This window comes from Chamaea fasciata, unplaced genomic scaffold (assembly GCF_029207755.1).
Source record: "Chamaea fasciata isolate MVZ Bird 193981 ecotype frontalis unplaced genomic scaffold, bChaFas1.0.hap1 SCAF_9, whole genome shotgun sequence".
Taxonomy (NCBI): Eukaryota; Metazoa; Chordata; class Aves; order Passeriformes; family Sylviidae; genus Chamaea; species Chamaea fasciata.
Window position 1 is genome coordinate 24756279 of NW_027094094.1, and position 16099 is coordinate 24772377.

General features: G+C 38.1%; 1 protein-coding gene and 1 long non-coding RNA gene across 4 annotated transcripts in view; one reads left to right on the top strand and one right to left on the bottom strand.

Annotated features, from left to right (window-relative positions):
• LOC136294090 (uncharacterized) overlaps positions 1 to 16099 on the top strand; it is a 209836-nt gene that overhangs the window by 55999 nt on the left and 137738 nt on the right. For both annotated transcript variants that reach the window (XR_010722305.1, XR_010722306.1), the window contains exon 2: positions 14297 to 14390. This is a non-coding gene — a long non-coding RNA (uncharacterized lncRNA). The remainder of the gene's footprint in view (positions 1 to 14296; positions 14391 to 16099) is intronic.
• RASGEF1A (RasGEF domain family member 1A) overlaps positions 1 to 16099 on the bottom strand; it is a 151520-nt gene that overhangs the window by 48937 nt on the left and 86484 nt on the right. The window contains exon 2 of one of the 2 annotated variants that reach the window (XM_066191535.1): positions 816 to 930. The exons of the other annotated variant lie outside the window; for it this stretch is intronic. Coding sequence (XP_066047632.1) covers positions 816 to 857 — 42 coding nt within the window. The 5' untranslated portion in view covers positions 858 to 930. The remainder of the gene's footprint in view (positions 1 to 815; positions 931 to 16099) is intronic. 2 annotated transcript variants of the gene reach the window in all.

The following is a 16099-nucleotide window of genomic DNA, read 5'->3' on the forward strand; positions in this document are numbered from 1 at the left end:
GTGAAAGGAATATTCTTAGTAGGTAATTTAGTTTGTAGTTACTGAAGACTTCACATTAGTGGTGAGGTGGGTTTTGTTTTGTGTAAAGGTATAGAAATTTTGATAAAGATGTAGAAATAAGTGGACTGGGGAAACAGAACAGTTGGTAAAGAATAAGGAAGAAAGCAGAGGTGATGGCAAAAGACAGTGACATAACTTTATGGAAATGGAACTGGCATTTCTATACAGGAAATGTGAAGGAACAGTTTAGAAGGGGAAGGTAAGAAGATAGGGATGTGGTTTATGCTAGTAGGATACTTTTGGACGAGGTTAGTGGAATGCACCCAATTTAGGCTTGCGCAGAGGATGAGGTTTCTGCAACTGACAGTAGTGATGGATAAGAACGGTTTGACTTTACCAAGTGAGGTGTGTGTGTTTAGATGAGATTTGAGACGTGGATGACTGAGGAGCACAGAATGAGTCCCATAATCAGAGATTTATCTGAAGTGACAGAAAGGAAGGATGGGGGGACAGGGAAGTGTGTTTTGAAAGCAAATATCAACAAAATAGAATTTTACAATGAACTGTTTTTGCAGTGTGCCTGCCGGCATTTCCTACTGCACAGTTTGGCTTCAGTAGCTCCAAGAGACATTCTTCTGCTCTCTAATGCCTGAACTAAATTTTATTCAAGTTTAAGACTGCTCAATGTGATTTCTGAATGATATAAATCTCTACCTATAAATTATCCTACACCAGTGCTTTCAAATTAAAAAAAAAAACAAAACAAAAGCCAAAAACTTTTATGTAAGACTGATATAAAGTAAAATAATACTTACTTTGCATTTCTTTACAGCAGCTTTGCACAGTGGTTCTGCCATCCAGCCTTTCCCAGTGGGTGGACTTCCAGCTATTTCACTCTATGATTTTTGTCATGTGTCTTGCCTCCTTCCCCTTAAAATGAGGGGTGCAATGGATTACTGTTAGAACACACTGCTAATTTGCACTGAAAATGCATTGTAGCATCAGAATAAAATTTGACATACATATTTTCAGAGAGGGGAGTGTCATAAGAAGGAAATAGGACAAAGTATGGTATACAAAAAAGGGGAAAAGGCAGAATTTTAAATACTAGGTTTCAAGAGAAAGTCAATAGGAAGAGTTGGAAGGGTCAACACCCCCCAACTCAAATCCACCAGTGACAGCAGTTTTTTTAATAGTCATTAAGAAGTTATTTCTAGTAAAATACCAATATTTATATTGCTAAATTGGGTAGTCATTAAACTGTTTCACAAAAATCTTGGAATTGAGAATTTTATTCCTTAGTGCAGTTATGATCATAGAAGAATATGAATTTTTTTTTTCATTCTTGAAAAGCACTATCAGTACAGCATAAAGAAAAGTGACAGCATGATCATATCTTATCAGCATGATGGATACATCCTTAACTATACATGTTTGAATGTGACATAAAAATAAAAACTTTGGAGAAAGTGGCAGCTATTCTGTTGACACCTAAGGTAAAATGGATTGAAGAGGCTCCAGGTTTGAGCTGTTCAAAGACACACTAGTTATTGTAAACACAGAGATTATTCACCACAGAGAAATCTGAAAACCATCTTGTAGGTTTTTAGTAGGACCTGCGTTTTTTTTTGTTTTTGTTTTTCTTTCTACAGAAAATTCACTGTAGATGCATTACTAAGCTGAACTTTATGTTGTGACTAATACTGCTGATTTGGGTGCAGTTTGATGCTTCAAGGCTTTTTTTTTTCCTTTTTTTTTCTGAGTGTGAAATTAAACTAGAGCTATGAGGATCGTGGCTGGCACCAGCCACATGGGGCTGTTACAGCTGAAGCTCTTTGATTTCAGCCATGGAACTAACCTGACCTGTACTTCTCCGAGCAGAAATTTCTTTAGCACTGAGACGTCTGCCTTTTACAAATTTGAATTACATGCTGAAATTAAATATAGAGGGAACTTAACAGACAAGCAGAATAAGCACACAAAGCTTATTTCTCTTGAAAAAAAATAACACTTATTTTCCCAAAAGCATAGTATATGGCTGAATGTATAAATATATACCCCAAGTAGAGTAGGTGTCAGTTATGAGAGTGATAATGGCTTTATGGCCATAAGGAATTAAGGACTAACCTTCATATACTTGTACCTTCAAGTCTGAATTATCCAGAGTGTTTCAGTGTTATCAATAATTTTTGTTTTCAGTTAGTACTTGATCAAACTCTTAGCTTAAACCTTTTAAACACCTTCTAGAATAACTTTTAAATAACTTTGAGGGTCCCTGTATTCTTGATCAAACTCTGAGTTAATTTTCATTCAAAATAAAATTTTTCAAAGCAAAATCTTATTTATTTGATTTTCATCATCAAAACAGAAGGAAAGATAGGAAGTAAGCATGAAATATCAAAAAATGCATTTTTGAGTTGGATGAATATTTTTCTGTTACTTTGATGTAATGCATGAAGTTTTTTACATGTTAATAACATCATTGAGGAAATGCTTCTCTACTTCCTACTGGTACTGAAGTAAAATGTCAGGGGTTTTCTAGTTTTGTGCTTTTTTGTGGTTCTTTTTAAACAGCATGTGTGTTCCTGATTCAGGAGAGCTTCCCTAACAGTTACGAGGATGAACATAGCTTCTTACAAATATTAAGAAATCTTCTGGCAGGCCTTCCAAGCTCTGCTGCAGGTGCCATCAGAACCTAAAGCAGCAGGAGAGCCCAATTGTGCTTAGTTTCAGCTGTTAGTAAACATGGTTACCAGGAGGTTACTACATTTATGTAACTTCTACGTCAAGACTGGGGTTTTTTTCCAGTAAAGTAGTGCATGTGCTTTAAACGTGCTTTAAATGCCAAAAGCATTCTGAGGCAAAGTTTGTCTTGTCTTCCAACACTATCAAGATGTGCTTTCAGTTGCTGAGTTGTGTTTGGCCATCAACACTTACTCTCTTTCCTTGTTGAGCTTCTTGCATGTATCACACTTGACTTTGGGGGAAGGTGGATGTGGCCATATAGGGTTAAATTAGGCTGTGACTTCAAAACACTGCAGACAGGCAGCTTCCCCTTTTTTGTAAAGAGAGCAGCTTCCTGCTAGCACTGATACTGCAAAGTGTCTGTAGAGTGGAAACCCCCACCCCTCTCAGAATGTTGTGTAGTGGAACCTACAGCAAGTGTAAAAACATTATGGTATGTTTATTTTTGGAGAAGTGGGGAACTACTGTGGGAGTAAAAAAGTTCTCATGGGGTTTTTTCATCATTCACTGAGTTACTTGTGTACAGTGATGTGGAGGAGAAGAGAAAAAAGGCTAATAAAATCCCATAAAAATCACAGAATTTGAGGGTATTTTTGCAAAAGTTGGTATTAGAGGATATAGCACTTATGTCTCTTCTGCATCTTCTTTGTAGAGGTATTATGGTAATACTAATGATGTCCCAGAAATATTTTTTCACTATATGACAGCTGTTTATTGGTGACCACAAGTGGTTTTGTTTTTTCCTAATATAAAACCCCTTCTATGCTGCTTCAGATTAGAAGCACTACACTTCTCTAGAAAACTGTAAGAGTGCTGTTGAACAAAAGATGGGTCTTATGTGGTTAGATTGTGATTCATACTTCTAATTTTGTGAACACGGACATAGATTTCTTTTGCCATTGGAAGTCACCGACTGGAAGGAGTCACTTGTTTTGCCTCCATTTTTGAAATGTAAAGGTTGCCTCCAAATTTTGAGCAACAGAATCAGTTTCTGAATGTTACTACTGCAGTTTAGTTTTGCTGTGAATTATCTCTAAGCTCTGGCAAGGCTGCTGCTACACATGAATATGGATTTAATTTCTTTTTTCTTTTTGTATCTGCATAATGGCTATATTTTGACTTGCACTTCATTATAATGCTAAGAGTTATCTTGGTGTCTCCTCTTGCTTGGCATTGGTTTGTTACTATCATTTGTCAGTGCCATTGATTCTGACCTAGAGCAAGGAACTCTTACAGGATTTTAATTGTTTTTTTACTAAAAGGGAGCAGATGCTTGTCACAAGAAAGAAAGTACCAAGTGGCATGGTCTGATACAAGATGGTCAGTAATCTGGCCTTGAAACGGTGGTTATTAATCCTATTACTCTAGGACGGGATTTGCAAAGGTTGTGGGAACTAATCATTATTTCAGGCTGAAAATTTTTAATTTTAATATACACTTGGAACAGTTAAAACAAAAGTGAAAAAGAATAGTTGTGGGTTTTGTGTATGTGGGAATTTTTACTTTTTTATTCAAAATCATTTAGCAAGAAGTGAAAATTTTGAGGAAATACTTATTGGGTGAATAAAACTGTGTTCCCTTTCAGTTTTATTTTAAGTAGGAAAGAGGAAGCACTCTAGAAAAAGACTGAGAATATAATTTCATGATGTCTGATTTGTGGCTTTCTAAAGATCGTCTTTGATTACTCAATACGACTTGTTTCAGAAAGTGGTGGTGAGAAAGAGAAACTGCTTGAAATCATCCTTCCTATTTGAAAAAAAAAGGCTTTCCTTTTTTTTTTTTTTATCCCCCTGATAATGACAATAGAATGGAAGCCAGATTTGATTATGTTTGTTAGTTAAACTTTGAAAATACGACAAATGTGTCAGGAAAACATGTAGATTACGACTGATACAATCCTAATTTTTTCCTTTAGAATGGAGATGAATTTCCCTTTAGCTATCCCTGGTTCTATGACCATAGGTTAATGTCTAGCAGAGGAAGTGAAAATTGGTAATTCCTCACGAGTGTGTAAGAGCACATCTTCCCTGTGGTGCAGGTGCCCTTGGATGTGCTGCTCTGAGTCCTGCCCGTGTGTGGTGCAGGTCGATGCTGTCAGAGGCACTCACTGAGCTGTGGAAGTGGCACAGAGCATCACCCCAGGGCTTTACACCACAGACTGGGACCTGGGTTGTGGAGATAATTGCACCATTTAGACCCTTTAAAAACAGACTAAACATACGGGGCAAAACTCACTTCTGTGATTAATTTATATGCATGTAAGAGATGGAGTGATCCTGCTTCTTTGGATGGTGCTTTGGAAAGTGGCCCTGGGATGTTGTGTTCTAACCTCAGGCTTTATCCATAGCTTGTTTTGTGCAAAAAGCTGCTTTTACACTTCAAACACTTGTTCCTCCCTGTGGCACCTGTGCAATTATGTACTTAATTTTTAAAAAGCATGGAGAGACACAGAGAGAAATAAAATGTTTTCTTCTACAGTGTTTTCCCTGTGACCTCTTTTCTTTTGTTGTTAAGCAGGCACTGTGGATTAAGTGGTTTCCATTGCTTTTTCTGCAATTTGTTGGAGATATTCTTGTCATACTGATCTAGATGCTATTAAATGTCTCTGTTACATTACACTTTTTAATGCTTCTCAGAAGTACTACATGTAAAATAAAGATGCAGACCTTAGACCACAACCTGCATGATTCTATCCCTGCCAGGCCTCATCAGGCAAGAGCCAAGGATGGCCATTTGTGGAAACCTTTTAGGGTGGCAGTAAATGTTTTGGTCACCTGAGTTTTGCCCACGTTGGCAGCACTGCAAGGACTACAATCCCCTGTTCTTCAGATGTAACAGATCACAGCAGAATGTTGGTCCTTTACGAAGAAATGCAACATTTTGCTACCCATAATAATTATGGAACAGTATGGCATGTGTGTAGTCTTGACAGTTTAGCTGTATTACATTATTATAAATCTGATTAAAACAATGTAGTCTTGGGAGTGTCTGAAGACACAAGCTGGGACCAAGTCTATTTTCTGGTTCTGTTGCAGATTTCTTTGTGAGCTGTATTTTATCTCCCTTGTTTCTCGTTCGATACATGGCTATACTGGCTTTGATTCTTCTTATTTTTCTGAAGGATGGAAGTGGAAGACAGAAAATATATTTGTCTGTTTCTAATCATCTCTACCCATGACCAATCACCTCCAACCATGAGGACTTTTATTTCAGTATTAAAAGCTGGAAAATGGCAACTGTTTGGCAGGGCTATCCTAGGTCTTACTGTTTCATTATGTAGAACTCTGGGTGATGCTGAATAACGAGCTCAAATTACTTGCACTAAGTCTGCTCCTCTTTTTGTTGTCTTTTTTAGTTGAAAAGTGTTTCAATTTGCAAGTCAGAAGGGGAACTTCTGGCTGTAGAACTGCTGTACACTTTTCAGGAAATAGGCTATTTACTGGGGTGTTCCTTGGTTAAGCAGATTACTTGGCATGGGCTCAACATTTGCTAGTTTTAAGCCAGGTTTTCCTTAGCCTATCTCCATTCCTCTCCTATATCCACTTTTGATCATCTTTTTTAACACAAATATGTGTGGCCACATCACAAAGGAACAATAATTTCTTCTAAAAAAAAAAAAAGGGTAATTTTGTGAATCGCATGATATTTGCATTAATGATAAACCATTATTTGTCTCTTACTAAAAACTGAAAAGTTGCATGGAGAAGAGTCAGTAGTTTTACTGTGTTTTAGGGGCTGTGTTTTGCTCTATTTATATTCAGGTGGTTCTCTATAGCTTGGCTGTTCAGTGAAAACTGAGTGTATGGGTTGGTGCTTTCACCTGTTTTGTGGCCACAGCCTTGTCTTTTCTGGTGTCCCTCAGTGTCCCAGAATAGAATGAGGATCCTCCAAAGAGCATGGTGCTTCAGGCAGCCACCTCATGTGACCAAAGCAGAAGCTGTGGAAAACCCACTGTCCCTAATTCTGAAAGGAAATACCCAACAACTAAAAAAAACCCCAAAAAACCCCAAGCAAACAAACAAACAAACAAAAAAAAAACCAAACCAAAAAACACCAGGTTGGAAAGCACCAGAAAATTCCCACATAAACCTTCAGCATTTTTGTTGTTTACTGACAACTCAAAACTCTTTAATCTCAAAATGGTTTCTACAGTCACTATATGAAAATTGTTATGAAAGGTGTTTGAAAGTGATAGTGTGGAAGAATGTGAACAGGTTTGAGAAGCAGGCCTTATTCCAAGAGAAAAGACAATATCAAGGCGGGTGCCAGAATACTTCTGAAAAGAAGAGGGACTGGTGTTGCAGCCAGGATGTGTTTCATTGGTTTGAAGTGGAAAGGAAGCAAAGAAAAACTTGAATTTTGTACGCAGCATGAAGCCATAAAAAGCTGGACATACATTAGTGTTTGAAACTCTCTGCTAATAAAATATTGCTTTTATGGTAATGTAGGCTACAAAATAAGAGTGGGCACTTCAGGATCTGGGCTGAGGGCCAGCAGACAGTGAACTCTGCTTCTAGCATGAATCACAATGTTGTTGTCTCAATGCCATGGTGTTTTCCTGGTAGATACAAAGGGCTACTCTATGGAAGATTGACATGAAAGAATAAGTAAAACTTGATGTGACAAATGAAATTGGGGAAAAAAACCGTGCCACAACTTGGTTGCCATTCCACACACTCTAAAGAAAACCTCAGCTCAGCCAGTGGGTTCTTACCTTGTGGCTATGTGCCATGTACAGCAGAGAGCACAAGTCATCAGGATAAAGTAGCACAAGAAAATACAAGCTGTGTAGCATCAAGATACTAAAGGGTTGATTTTTTGGGTAATATCTTTCCTTTATTGAGAATTTGTTTGAGTATATTGTATGTGTGTATACTTTGGCATTTCTTTGTCACATAATTCAGGTAGAAGCATTCCCTGCCTCTTACAGTTTGTTTTTGGATGAAGTTTTCTTTGCTAAGTGTCTCCTTTGGGTTGTTTTAATCTTCCACACTGCATTGTGCTGCTTTTATCTATGTATTTTAAACCATGAGTATATTAGGCTGTGCCCTATCATTTTGGTAGCAAAATATTACACAAAGTGAAAAATTAGAGAGAATTAGAAATTCTGTGTTCCACCATCTTACACCCTAGATCAGGCTAAGATGTAAGGATAAAGATGTAAGGATAAGTACTGAAAATTAATGCTGTGCTGATCATAGCATGGAGCTTATGAGAACTATGTCACATGCTGTGGCCTCATTGATAATGTGTTGCTGATTCAAAAATGTGTTGCTGTTTTGAAAAGTTACCAATTCCTATTCATTCCTTTGTTTTAATCAACAGCTTGCTTTTAAATTAGTTTTGTGAAAAGTTTTTTTTTTTTTCCTATTTTGTCCACAATGTAAGTGATACTGTCACAAACTACCATAAACATCTTATGGAGTTTATTGACAAATTGAATGAAATAATTTAGAAAAGTAATCTAAAGAAAAACCAAAACCAACAGTACCCTTTCCTTCAAGTAACTCTGCATCTCTCTACACTCCTTTTCTCATAACCAGTGAGACAGGGTAGATTATGGTTCAGTGCTGAGATTTCCTCACAACAGAAATGCTTTGTTCCAGTTCACAGTTTGAAAAACTGCCAGTGTATATTTGTTTCTTAGAAAAACTCATTAGCACTACACCCTTGCTGTGATGAGGAAAACATGACCAAGAAAAACACCTTTGGTAATTACAGAAATGAGATAGTCATCATCACAAAGAGACACAGGAAAAAAATTAAAGGAAATCACTATTGCGTGCTGAAAATTATCAAGACTTGTTCTTCTGTATCCCTTCTCTGTTTCAGCAATTACTTTATGCATCTGTCACCAGCACCTGCTAGTTCTTTGCATTTAGGTTTTCTTAGTATGTAAGGTGATATCTTGGGTTTTTTCGGTTCCTTGGTTGGATTGTTTTTTAGTTTGGTTTGGGGTGAAGTTGTGCCTTTTTTTTTTTTTTTTTTTTTTTTTTTTTTTTTTTTTTCTTTTTGGACATCTTTTCCCTGTTGCTGATTATGTGGGAGGTGCAAGTCAAGCATGATGAGCACATGGGTAGCCAGGAATGGTTTTCCCAAGAGCAGCAAAACAAGGAAAAGGCTCTGCAGGGCATGGTCGGGTGCTGCTGTGTTCTCTGCAGCCCTGTGTGGTGCCTCCATGCAGATATGCCCTTCCTGCCCCTCCATCCTTCTGTTTTATAGTTGATCTCAAGAGAATCAGCCTCAATCTGACAGACATGGTGAAGTTCAAAGGTGACCAGGCACCCTGGTAGGTGTCATTGAGCTTGTTTAGCAGAGCGTAATATCCACTCTTGCCATCTGTGCTTCAAGAGTGCATAAGTGTGACATGAGTAAATACATGCTGAACTGATCGGCAGTAAAGGTGAGAAATACCATTTCTCTCCCATTAGGTTATTTTAGGCATTTATGTTCATCAGTCCATGTGTTGGTTTATGACAGAGATGTGTGTGCTCTTTACAGAGTCATAGAATATTCTGAGTTGGAGCTGCTCACACTGCTTCAAAAAACCAGTTTCAGTCTTTAGCTGAAATTAAACCCAATTGTTTGGTTTTGATGGTCACGTTGACCTGGCCACTAAAAATGCATCATCCAACTGATTTATTAATGCATGAGCTGGTGTACCAAGTACATAAAGTAGTTCTGGCTACTGCTGTAGTTCCTGGAATGTATCAGGCTTAAAGCATATCCAAATGCCAACTTTCTACAATAAACTTCAGTATAATCATTAGTCACATTTTATTTCAACTTTGAGGTTCACAACAGTGACAATATATGAGATTCTCAGCTGAATTAATTCTTAATTCCCTCAAAGCCATCACACTGGCTGGAAATGAGGCTCAGTGCCATACGAGATGATACTGGTCCAGTCTGAGAGTGCTCGAGGAACTCTGCTCTGCTGTTGAGGCCGCGGAGGGACAGATGGTGCAGGCCAAGTGCCATCTCCTCCTAACGCCTCTGCTTTGCACATTGCAGGTGGCAGCTGCCAACACCCAACTGCATAAGAGACACTTGCCCCTGCTCACACAGATTTAGGCTACTTTTACCCCACCTTTCGGTCTTATCATCAGGGACTTTACCAATCCTTTCATTTGCTGGTGTGGTCTTTCACACTTATGTGCTAAGGCAAAGGCTTTGTGTAAATGTTTTGTCCCTGAAATCAACACTTACCATTTGTGACGCATCTTTTGTCTCAGGACCCTAAACCATGCTACAAACAGTAATAAATTCATCTTTCCTGGGGGAACTGGACTTTTTTTGGATGACTTTTGAGCAGCTATGTTTGTTGGTTTGGGTTTAACTTGCTTAAAATAAGGTACTTAAAAATAGTACCTTTCCTTCATAGATAAGGAAGGATTCAGAGAACATAAGGCGTGCCGCTAACTGTGCGTTTCAAAGAAAGAAGTGTGTGCTCTGTTCAGTGATTTTTGTCTCATGCTGTTCTGAGTTAATGGCAAAGCCAGGCAAACCATCCAGCCCTCATGGCATCCAGTGCTGTGACCCACTCAGCTCATTTATTGGTACCAAACCTCCACAGAAACCCATAACAATATTGTCTCTCTGACCTTCCATCACTCTTTTGTAGACACGTGGGGGAAAACTCTTTTTCACACAGTTTTACAGTAGAGATTATGTATAGTTTCTACAAGCAAAGTCACTTCAGGCATCTTTTAGCTTTCACTGAACTGAAAAAAGATTTAATTTAAAAATTGTATTGTAAAGCTTATTTATAAATAATCATAGCACTATGAATGTGAGTTTCAATTTCTTACCGACAGTTAGTGTAGGCATGTGGTCTCTTGTGGAAAGCCTGATTTAGCTGGCATTTAATGAACTTAATGCAATTCCTTCTGCTGAGGTCAGTGCCAGAGTGTCATAATATTTTTAAATGTTCTTTTTCTGAATCTTCTTAAGTCCTTCATTGTAATTATGTGATACTGTGCATCTTGGTTGATTTGGAAGGTGGGTGTTATTATTAATTTCCTTTTTTTTTCTGCAAGTGTAAAAGGAGTTTTCCCCCAATTACTGGATGTTAAATCTGAATTAAAAGTAACATTCCTTCCTCACATTTTTAATTTTTCTGATTGCTGTAGTGTGTAGGGACACTAGGAGTAATTGCTTTTTTAAGTTCTTTGACTTGGTGTGCTACTTTTGAGAAGAATGTTACAAAGTCTAATTTTAGATTAGATATAGATTAAGTAGGTTTTTCATTTTTTTACTTTTGTATTATAGAGATTATATAATTTGGTTGTTACTTTTTGCGAGTCTAAGCCTTTCTTCTTTTACATTTATTTTGTATATTGAAAAAAGTGCTGGATTTTGGTTTGGCTTGTTGGAAATATTTCAGAGAAAGTATCACAGAAATGGGGTCCAGAAGTGATCTGAGGTATCACTTGAAATCCATCCAAAATAAGGTACACAGCATTCATAGAACATGGATTTGAAGTGGCTCTTGAAAAGTTTCAATAAAAGACTTGTTTGTGTGTGTTGCAAACCAATGGAGCCTCTTTGTGGAATATTTTCTGCTATTTTTCATCTCTCCTGCTTTTCTCTGGATGCTGTGCGGATTTTTATAGTTTGAAACTCAAATTTTTATAGTACTGTATTCCAGCTGAGAGACACTAGCATTAAAAAGAGTGGATTAGTTACCACTACTACTTGCATACAGAATTCCTTTCATCTCTTAAAATCTTGTTTTAACAATCACACTGAGTTACATTATTGGCTTCTACTGTGATCTGCTGCACCTCCTGCTTACAGAGTTCCTCCCTTTGTGTGAGTGGACTTGCTAGCAGTTCTCTGGGCTTACCTTGCATGTGTCTAACTTGGACTTTGTCCCGTCGTTTTTAAATTCTAGTTTGCCAGGAACTGACAGCTTGAATTTAAATGCTGTCTTCCCAAGTACCTCTCCTCCTGCTTTAGTAATATTCTTAAAATTCTCATGTGTAATTTATACAATTTTTGCTGATGTTAAACTACTCAACAGACTGGGCAGGATGCAGTGTAGACACCATATAACCCCACTGGGGCTGGCTGGCTGACATAGGAGCAGGTCACTGATAACTGTGGCTCCATTATGATTCTTCAGCTGATTGTGGTCCTGGTAAAGCAGTTTCCCTGTGGGGGCAGCTGTCCTAGAGTCCATTTGAGAATGTCCTCTGTGACAAACCAAATGGCTTGAGGATACTTTAGATGTGTCACTCCTACTGCTCTGTCCTCATTGCTAGGCCAGTTATCCTGTCTAAGAAGGGAGTCAGACTGCTTTGACGTGAGCTGTCCTCAGCAAGCTTATATTGGCTCTTTCTCATTGCTTTATTGTGCTCTAAGAGTTTATAATTCACTAGTTTTCCTCCCTGTGTCCTCCTGAGCATTGCAGTTGGCATCCCTGGATGTAATACAGTGAATCCCTTCTACCAAGGAAAATGCTCTGCTCATCTTTCTCCAGCCATCTAGGATGTCCCCTTCTGTGCTCTTTGCTGGTTGCAAAACTGACTCTTATGGAATTGGCACAAATAGAATATTGGAAAATTACATGTCTATTCTCATGAGCTTCTCATCTGAATACTGCAGCTATTAGAGGTTTAATTAGCTGAACAAACATCAAATGTTTACAGCTAACTGAACTTCAGATTTACATCATGGACAATGCTATTATACTGAATTTGCTGTGACTTCTGCACACAAACTCCAACAACAACAAATCCTGGATATAAAACTGTTGGTTTCCAGGACAGCTTCTGCTGGTTTTGCCCCCACATACTGACTCCCATGCTGAGCTTCCCTGTTCCAAATACACCCTTCAGCCTGTTCACCAGCTCCTGGAAGAAGCATGTCTGCAATTGCTCACTTGAATGGCCATTGATCAAATAAGTCCGAGTGTCTTTGGCAAAAATGGCTAACAATAAAAACTGATGCTAATCTATTTGTGTTCTGAGGCCTAAATATCCACAGAAAGTAGGAAAGGTAGTAAAAGTAGTAAAATAGGGCTGTAACTCAAAACATCATAATACAGGGGTTTAGTCTTTTTCCATATTTGCATCATCTGTGCAAAGCCCACATTTCTGTGTTCTGTCTCCTTTCTCCAGTCATTTTTTATAAAGAATGCATATAGCCACTTAACATTTGTTGTTTCATTCACATTGAAGAGATTATTCCCAAGCTTAGCAATAAACATACAAGGAGTTGCAGGAATGTACTTCCAGGAAATCTGCTACATCTCTTGTGACTGTTATCACAAATTCAGCTGACAGCATTTAAAAGAGTAAAATCCCATGAAGCTTTTTACACCCATCCATGATATCCTGTTTCATGAACTGGTGGGTCCTCCTGTTCCCTCTTGTAATGCTCACCTGCACTTTTTAGCCCTCAAAAATGCCAGTGTTCATTTATTGTAGGACTACAAATTAGGGGAACTGACCCTCTGACTGCATTAGTTCTACTAAAAACTTCAAGATATTCTCTAGAAGCAAATTGTTTGGGTTGCATTTGTAGAAAGGATTAATTTGTGTCATTTAATGTAAACTCTGTTTTAGAATTGACTTTTTTAGACAGTCACTATCAGCTTTCTTCCCAGTACCTCACAAGCCTGCTGTGAAAGAGCCTGTCCCAGATCAAGACAAGTAAAATCTATAATGCAGAACTTGTGTTTTTAGGGATCCTCTGTCAGCCAAGGAGACAAGGCCTCTTGTTTCCAGAGCTGCATACAACAAAGCATAAAAATGAAACATAAAATTCGGAAATATTAGGGAGTTATTCTGAGCTTTTGTCTCTTGGGTTTAGATTTGGCTTTCCTGGGTTTGATCTCCTTTCGAAGCTGGAAGGGGGATTTCTGTTGATACCAAGGGAAAAGCAGTCAGATCTTTTGTGAGATGTCATGGACTAAAGATCATCTAAGTGCTCTCAGCCTAGAATAAATAAATGAGACTGCTCCTCTGCTTTAATCACAGACAACTTCTGTTCTGTTGATCAGTGTTTACCTATGCAAGGCTAATGAACAAAACCAGTAATAACATGTGTGAGGACTTGTGAGCAGAGATTTTATAACATTACACCGGTTTCTGGAGAGAAGAGAACCACAGTGAGGGAAGCTTACTAGGCTGTGAATTTATTTTGCAGCATTAAGAGAAAAATATATATTATTAATCATTCTGCTCTGGAAAGAATAATACCAAAAATACCACTGTGTGTTATTCCCAGTTCTGGGAAGGTCCTTTGTGAAATGTTCAAGGTAGGATAGTCTACAGAAACTTGCTGAACTTGTAGAGTTACTACTTAAAATATTGTAGTAAAGCGAAGAAGCACATGTTTTTTTTTTTCTTCTAGCATATAAAGAGAAAGTTCTTTCTGGTGTGAGAATACTTTAGTTCTTTAAAATGTATTGCTAAAGTGTGTGTTTTGGTATTTTGTGGCAAATAGCAAATGATAGATGTTGCTAAACGTGCATTGACTTGCTCTTGGTTGGTGATTTTCAGGAGATAAAATTGCTAAAAAACGAATTGGCTTTTTCTTACAGTTCATACTCTGGATGACGCCAATGGACAAACCTTCACTCATAACTTGCCTTCACACCTAAGAAGCCTCCAGCCTCCTTAGATCTGCTCCCAACTGTAAGTACAATTCCTGCCTCTTTCCTCTGGCTGCTGTTGCTGTGGGGTGGGAAGGGGTGGGGAAACCGCAGGAGCAATTTGAGGCATTATTGCCATTTATTCAGCATTTGTTGCCATCACAGAATGTTGTGAGAAAACTATTTGCATTTGGTAGTTTGATGAACTTGCCACTGGCTTTGCATGCTGAAATAGCTTTGTAAAAAGTGTGATCAGTGATGGGAATCAATGTGAAAGTAAGCTTGGAATATATGGCCAGGAGTGAGAGGGTGCAGAAGCTGGTCTGGAGGGGATGGCAATCAGACAGGGCTGGTCTGCTGTGGAACTGCAGCCTCAGCAACTGCCTCAGGTGTTCATTTCTGGATTTGTTTTCCAAACTGAAAAATCACCTTTCGTTCTTGTCACTTGAATTCAGAGACCTCTGTTTGGTTTTGGCCGAGGATGCTCAATTAAGTTGTACTGGAAAGCTGTACAGTGATTATAGCAGAAACCCATCTGCAGGCTACAGGAGAGTTGCTGTGGTTTTATTGCTGGTTTTGCTCTTTTTTACAAATTTCCAGAAGTCTAGAAGCAACCTCTTCCAACTTCCTTTTGTTTCTAGATGAGATTTTTTGTCTTCAGCTAGCAAAGAATATGCTACAAGTTTTATTAGTGAATATGGTAGCAACAGAGCATCTTGTATAAAAATGCTTTCTGACAAAGTTAATACTGTAAGGCTTGCCAAAAGGTTTGTTATTCCATAAAATTTGTCAGTTTGATATGTGTCTGATAACCAAATATCTTTGGGGATCTTTCTCAGGTTTTCTTTTTTTGGTCATCATCTGTCACTGCCTGTGATTAAAATAGTGCTGGGATTTAATGATACATCCCAATCTCTTATTTGCCTTCAGTACTGTTCATCTAGATGTTCGTGTTCATCCAGGTGTAACTTTTGGTGCAGTAAGACTGTAGTATGGAAATGTGGTTAATGATTATTGGTATTTCTAGTGCTTTCCTAAGTTCCATTTAGTAGCTAGTTTTTCTGGCTACTCCCAGCTACACTCATGCAATTCACAGAGATGTGGTTTTACGTCCTGTGTTGGACAGACTGTCATCTGACACGTTTTCTATCCACCTTTTCTATCTGAGCAGCCTGTGCTGGATTCAGTCATCTACAGGTGGAGAGGTATCCTCATTGCAAAGAAGACTTTTGCTCATAGTGTTAGCAGAGTGCTGAAAGAGTAATTCTATATAGAGTAGGACGCCCTTTCCAATGTTCAGATCAGCAGGAGGGCAGCGTGTGTTAAGGGAAACTTGTCCTCAGGACGCCTGTGACATGTCTATCATTTAGATAAACAGATGGCTTTTTTCACAGTAGCCATCACTCTCTTGCTCCTCATACATATTAAAATTCACCTTGAGATATAAATAAAGAGTTGTTCTTTTCAGCTCTGGAAAAGCCCAGAGGTGAAAAAGAGAAATGTAAGGATGTCTTATATGTCATAGTACCCTTCTGATAATTTTATGCACTGCGTTTAATTAAAAATTCTAGCTAATGCAGAGCATTTCTAGCTAATGTAAAAAAAATCTTATAACAATTTTTTGGTGTTTATTGCTCCACAAAGACATTCCACAAGGTCATAAAAAATGATTCCATACACGGCTGATAAGAACCTATTCTGTAAACCGTCTCTTGCTGAAAACAACATTATACTTAGCTTTTATTCATTATG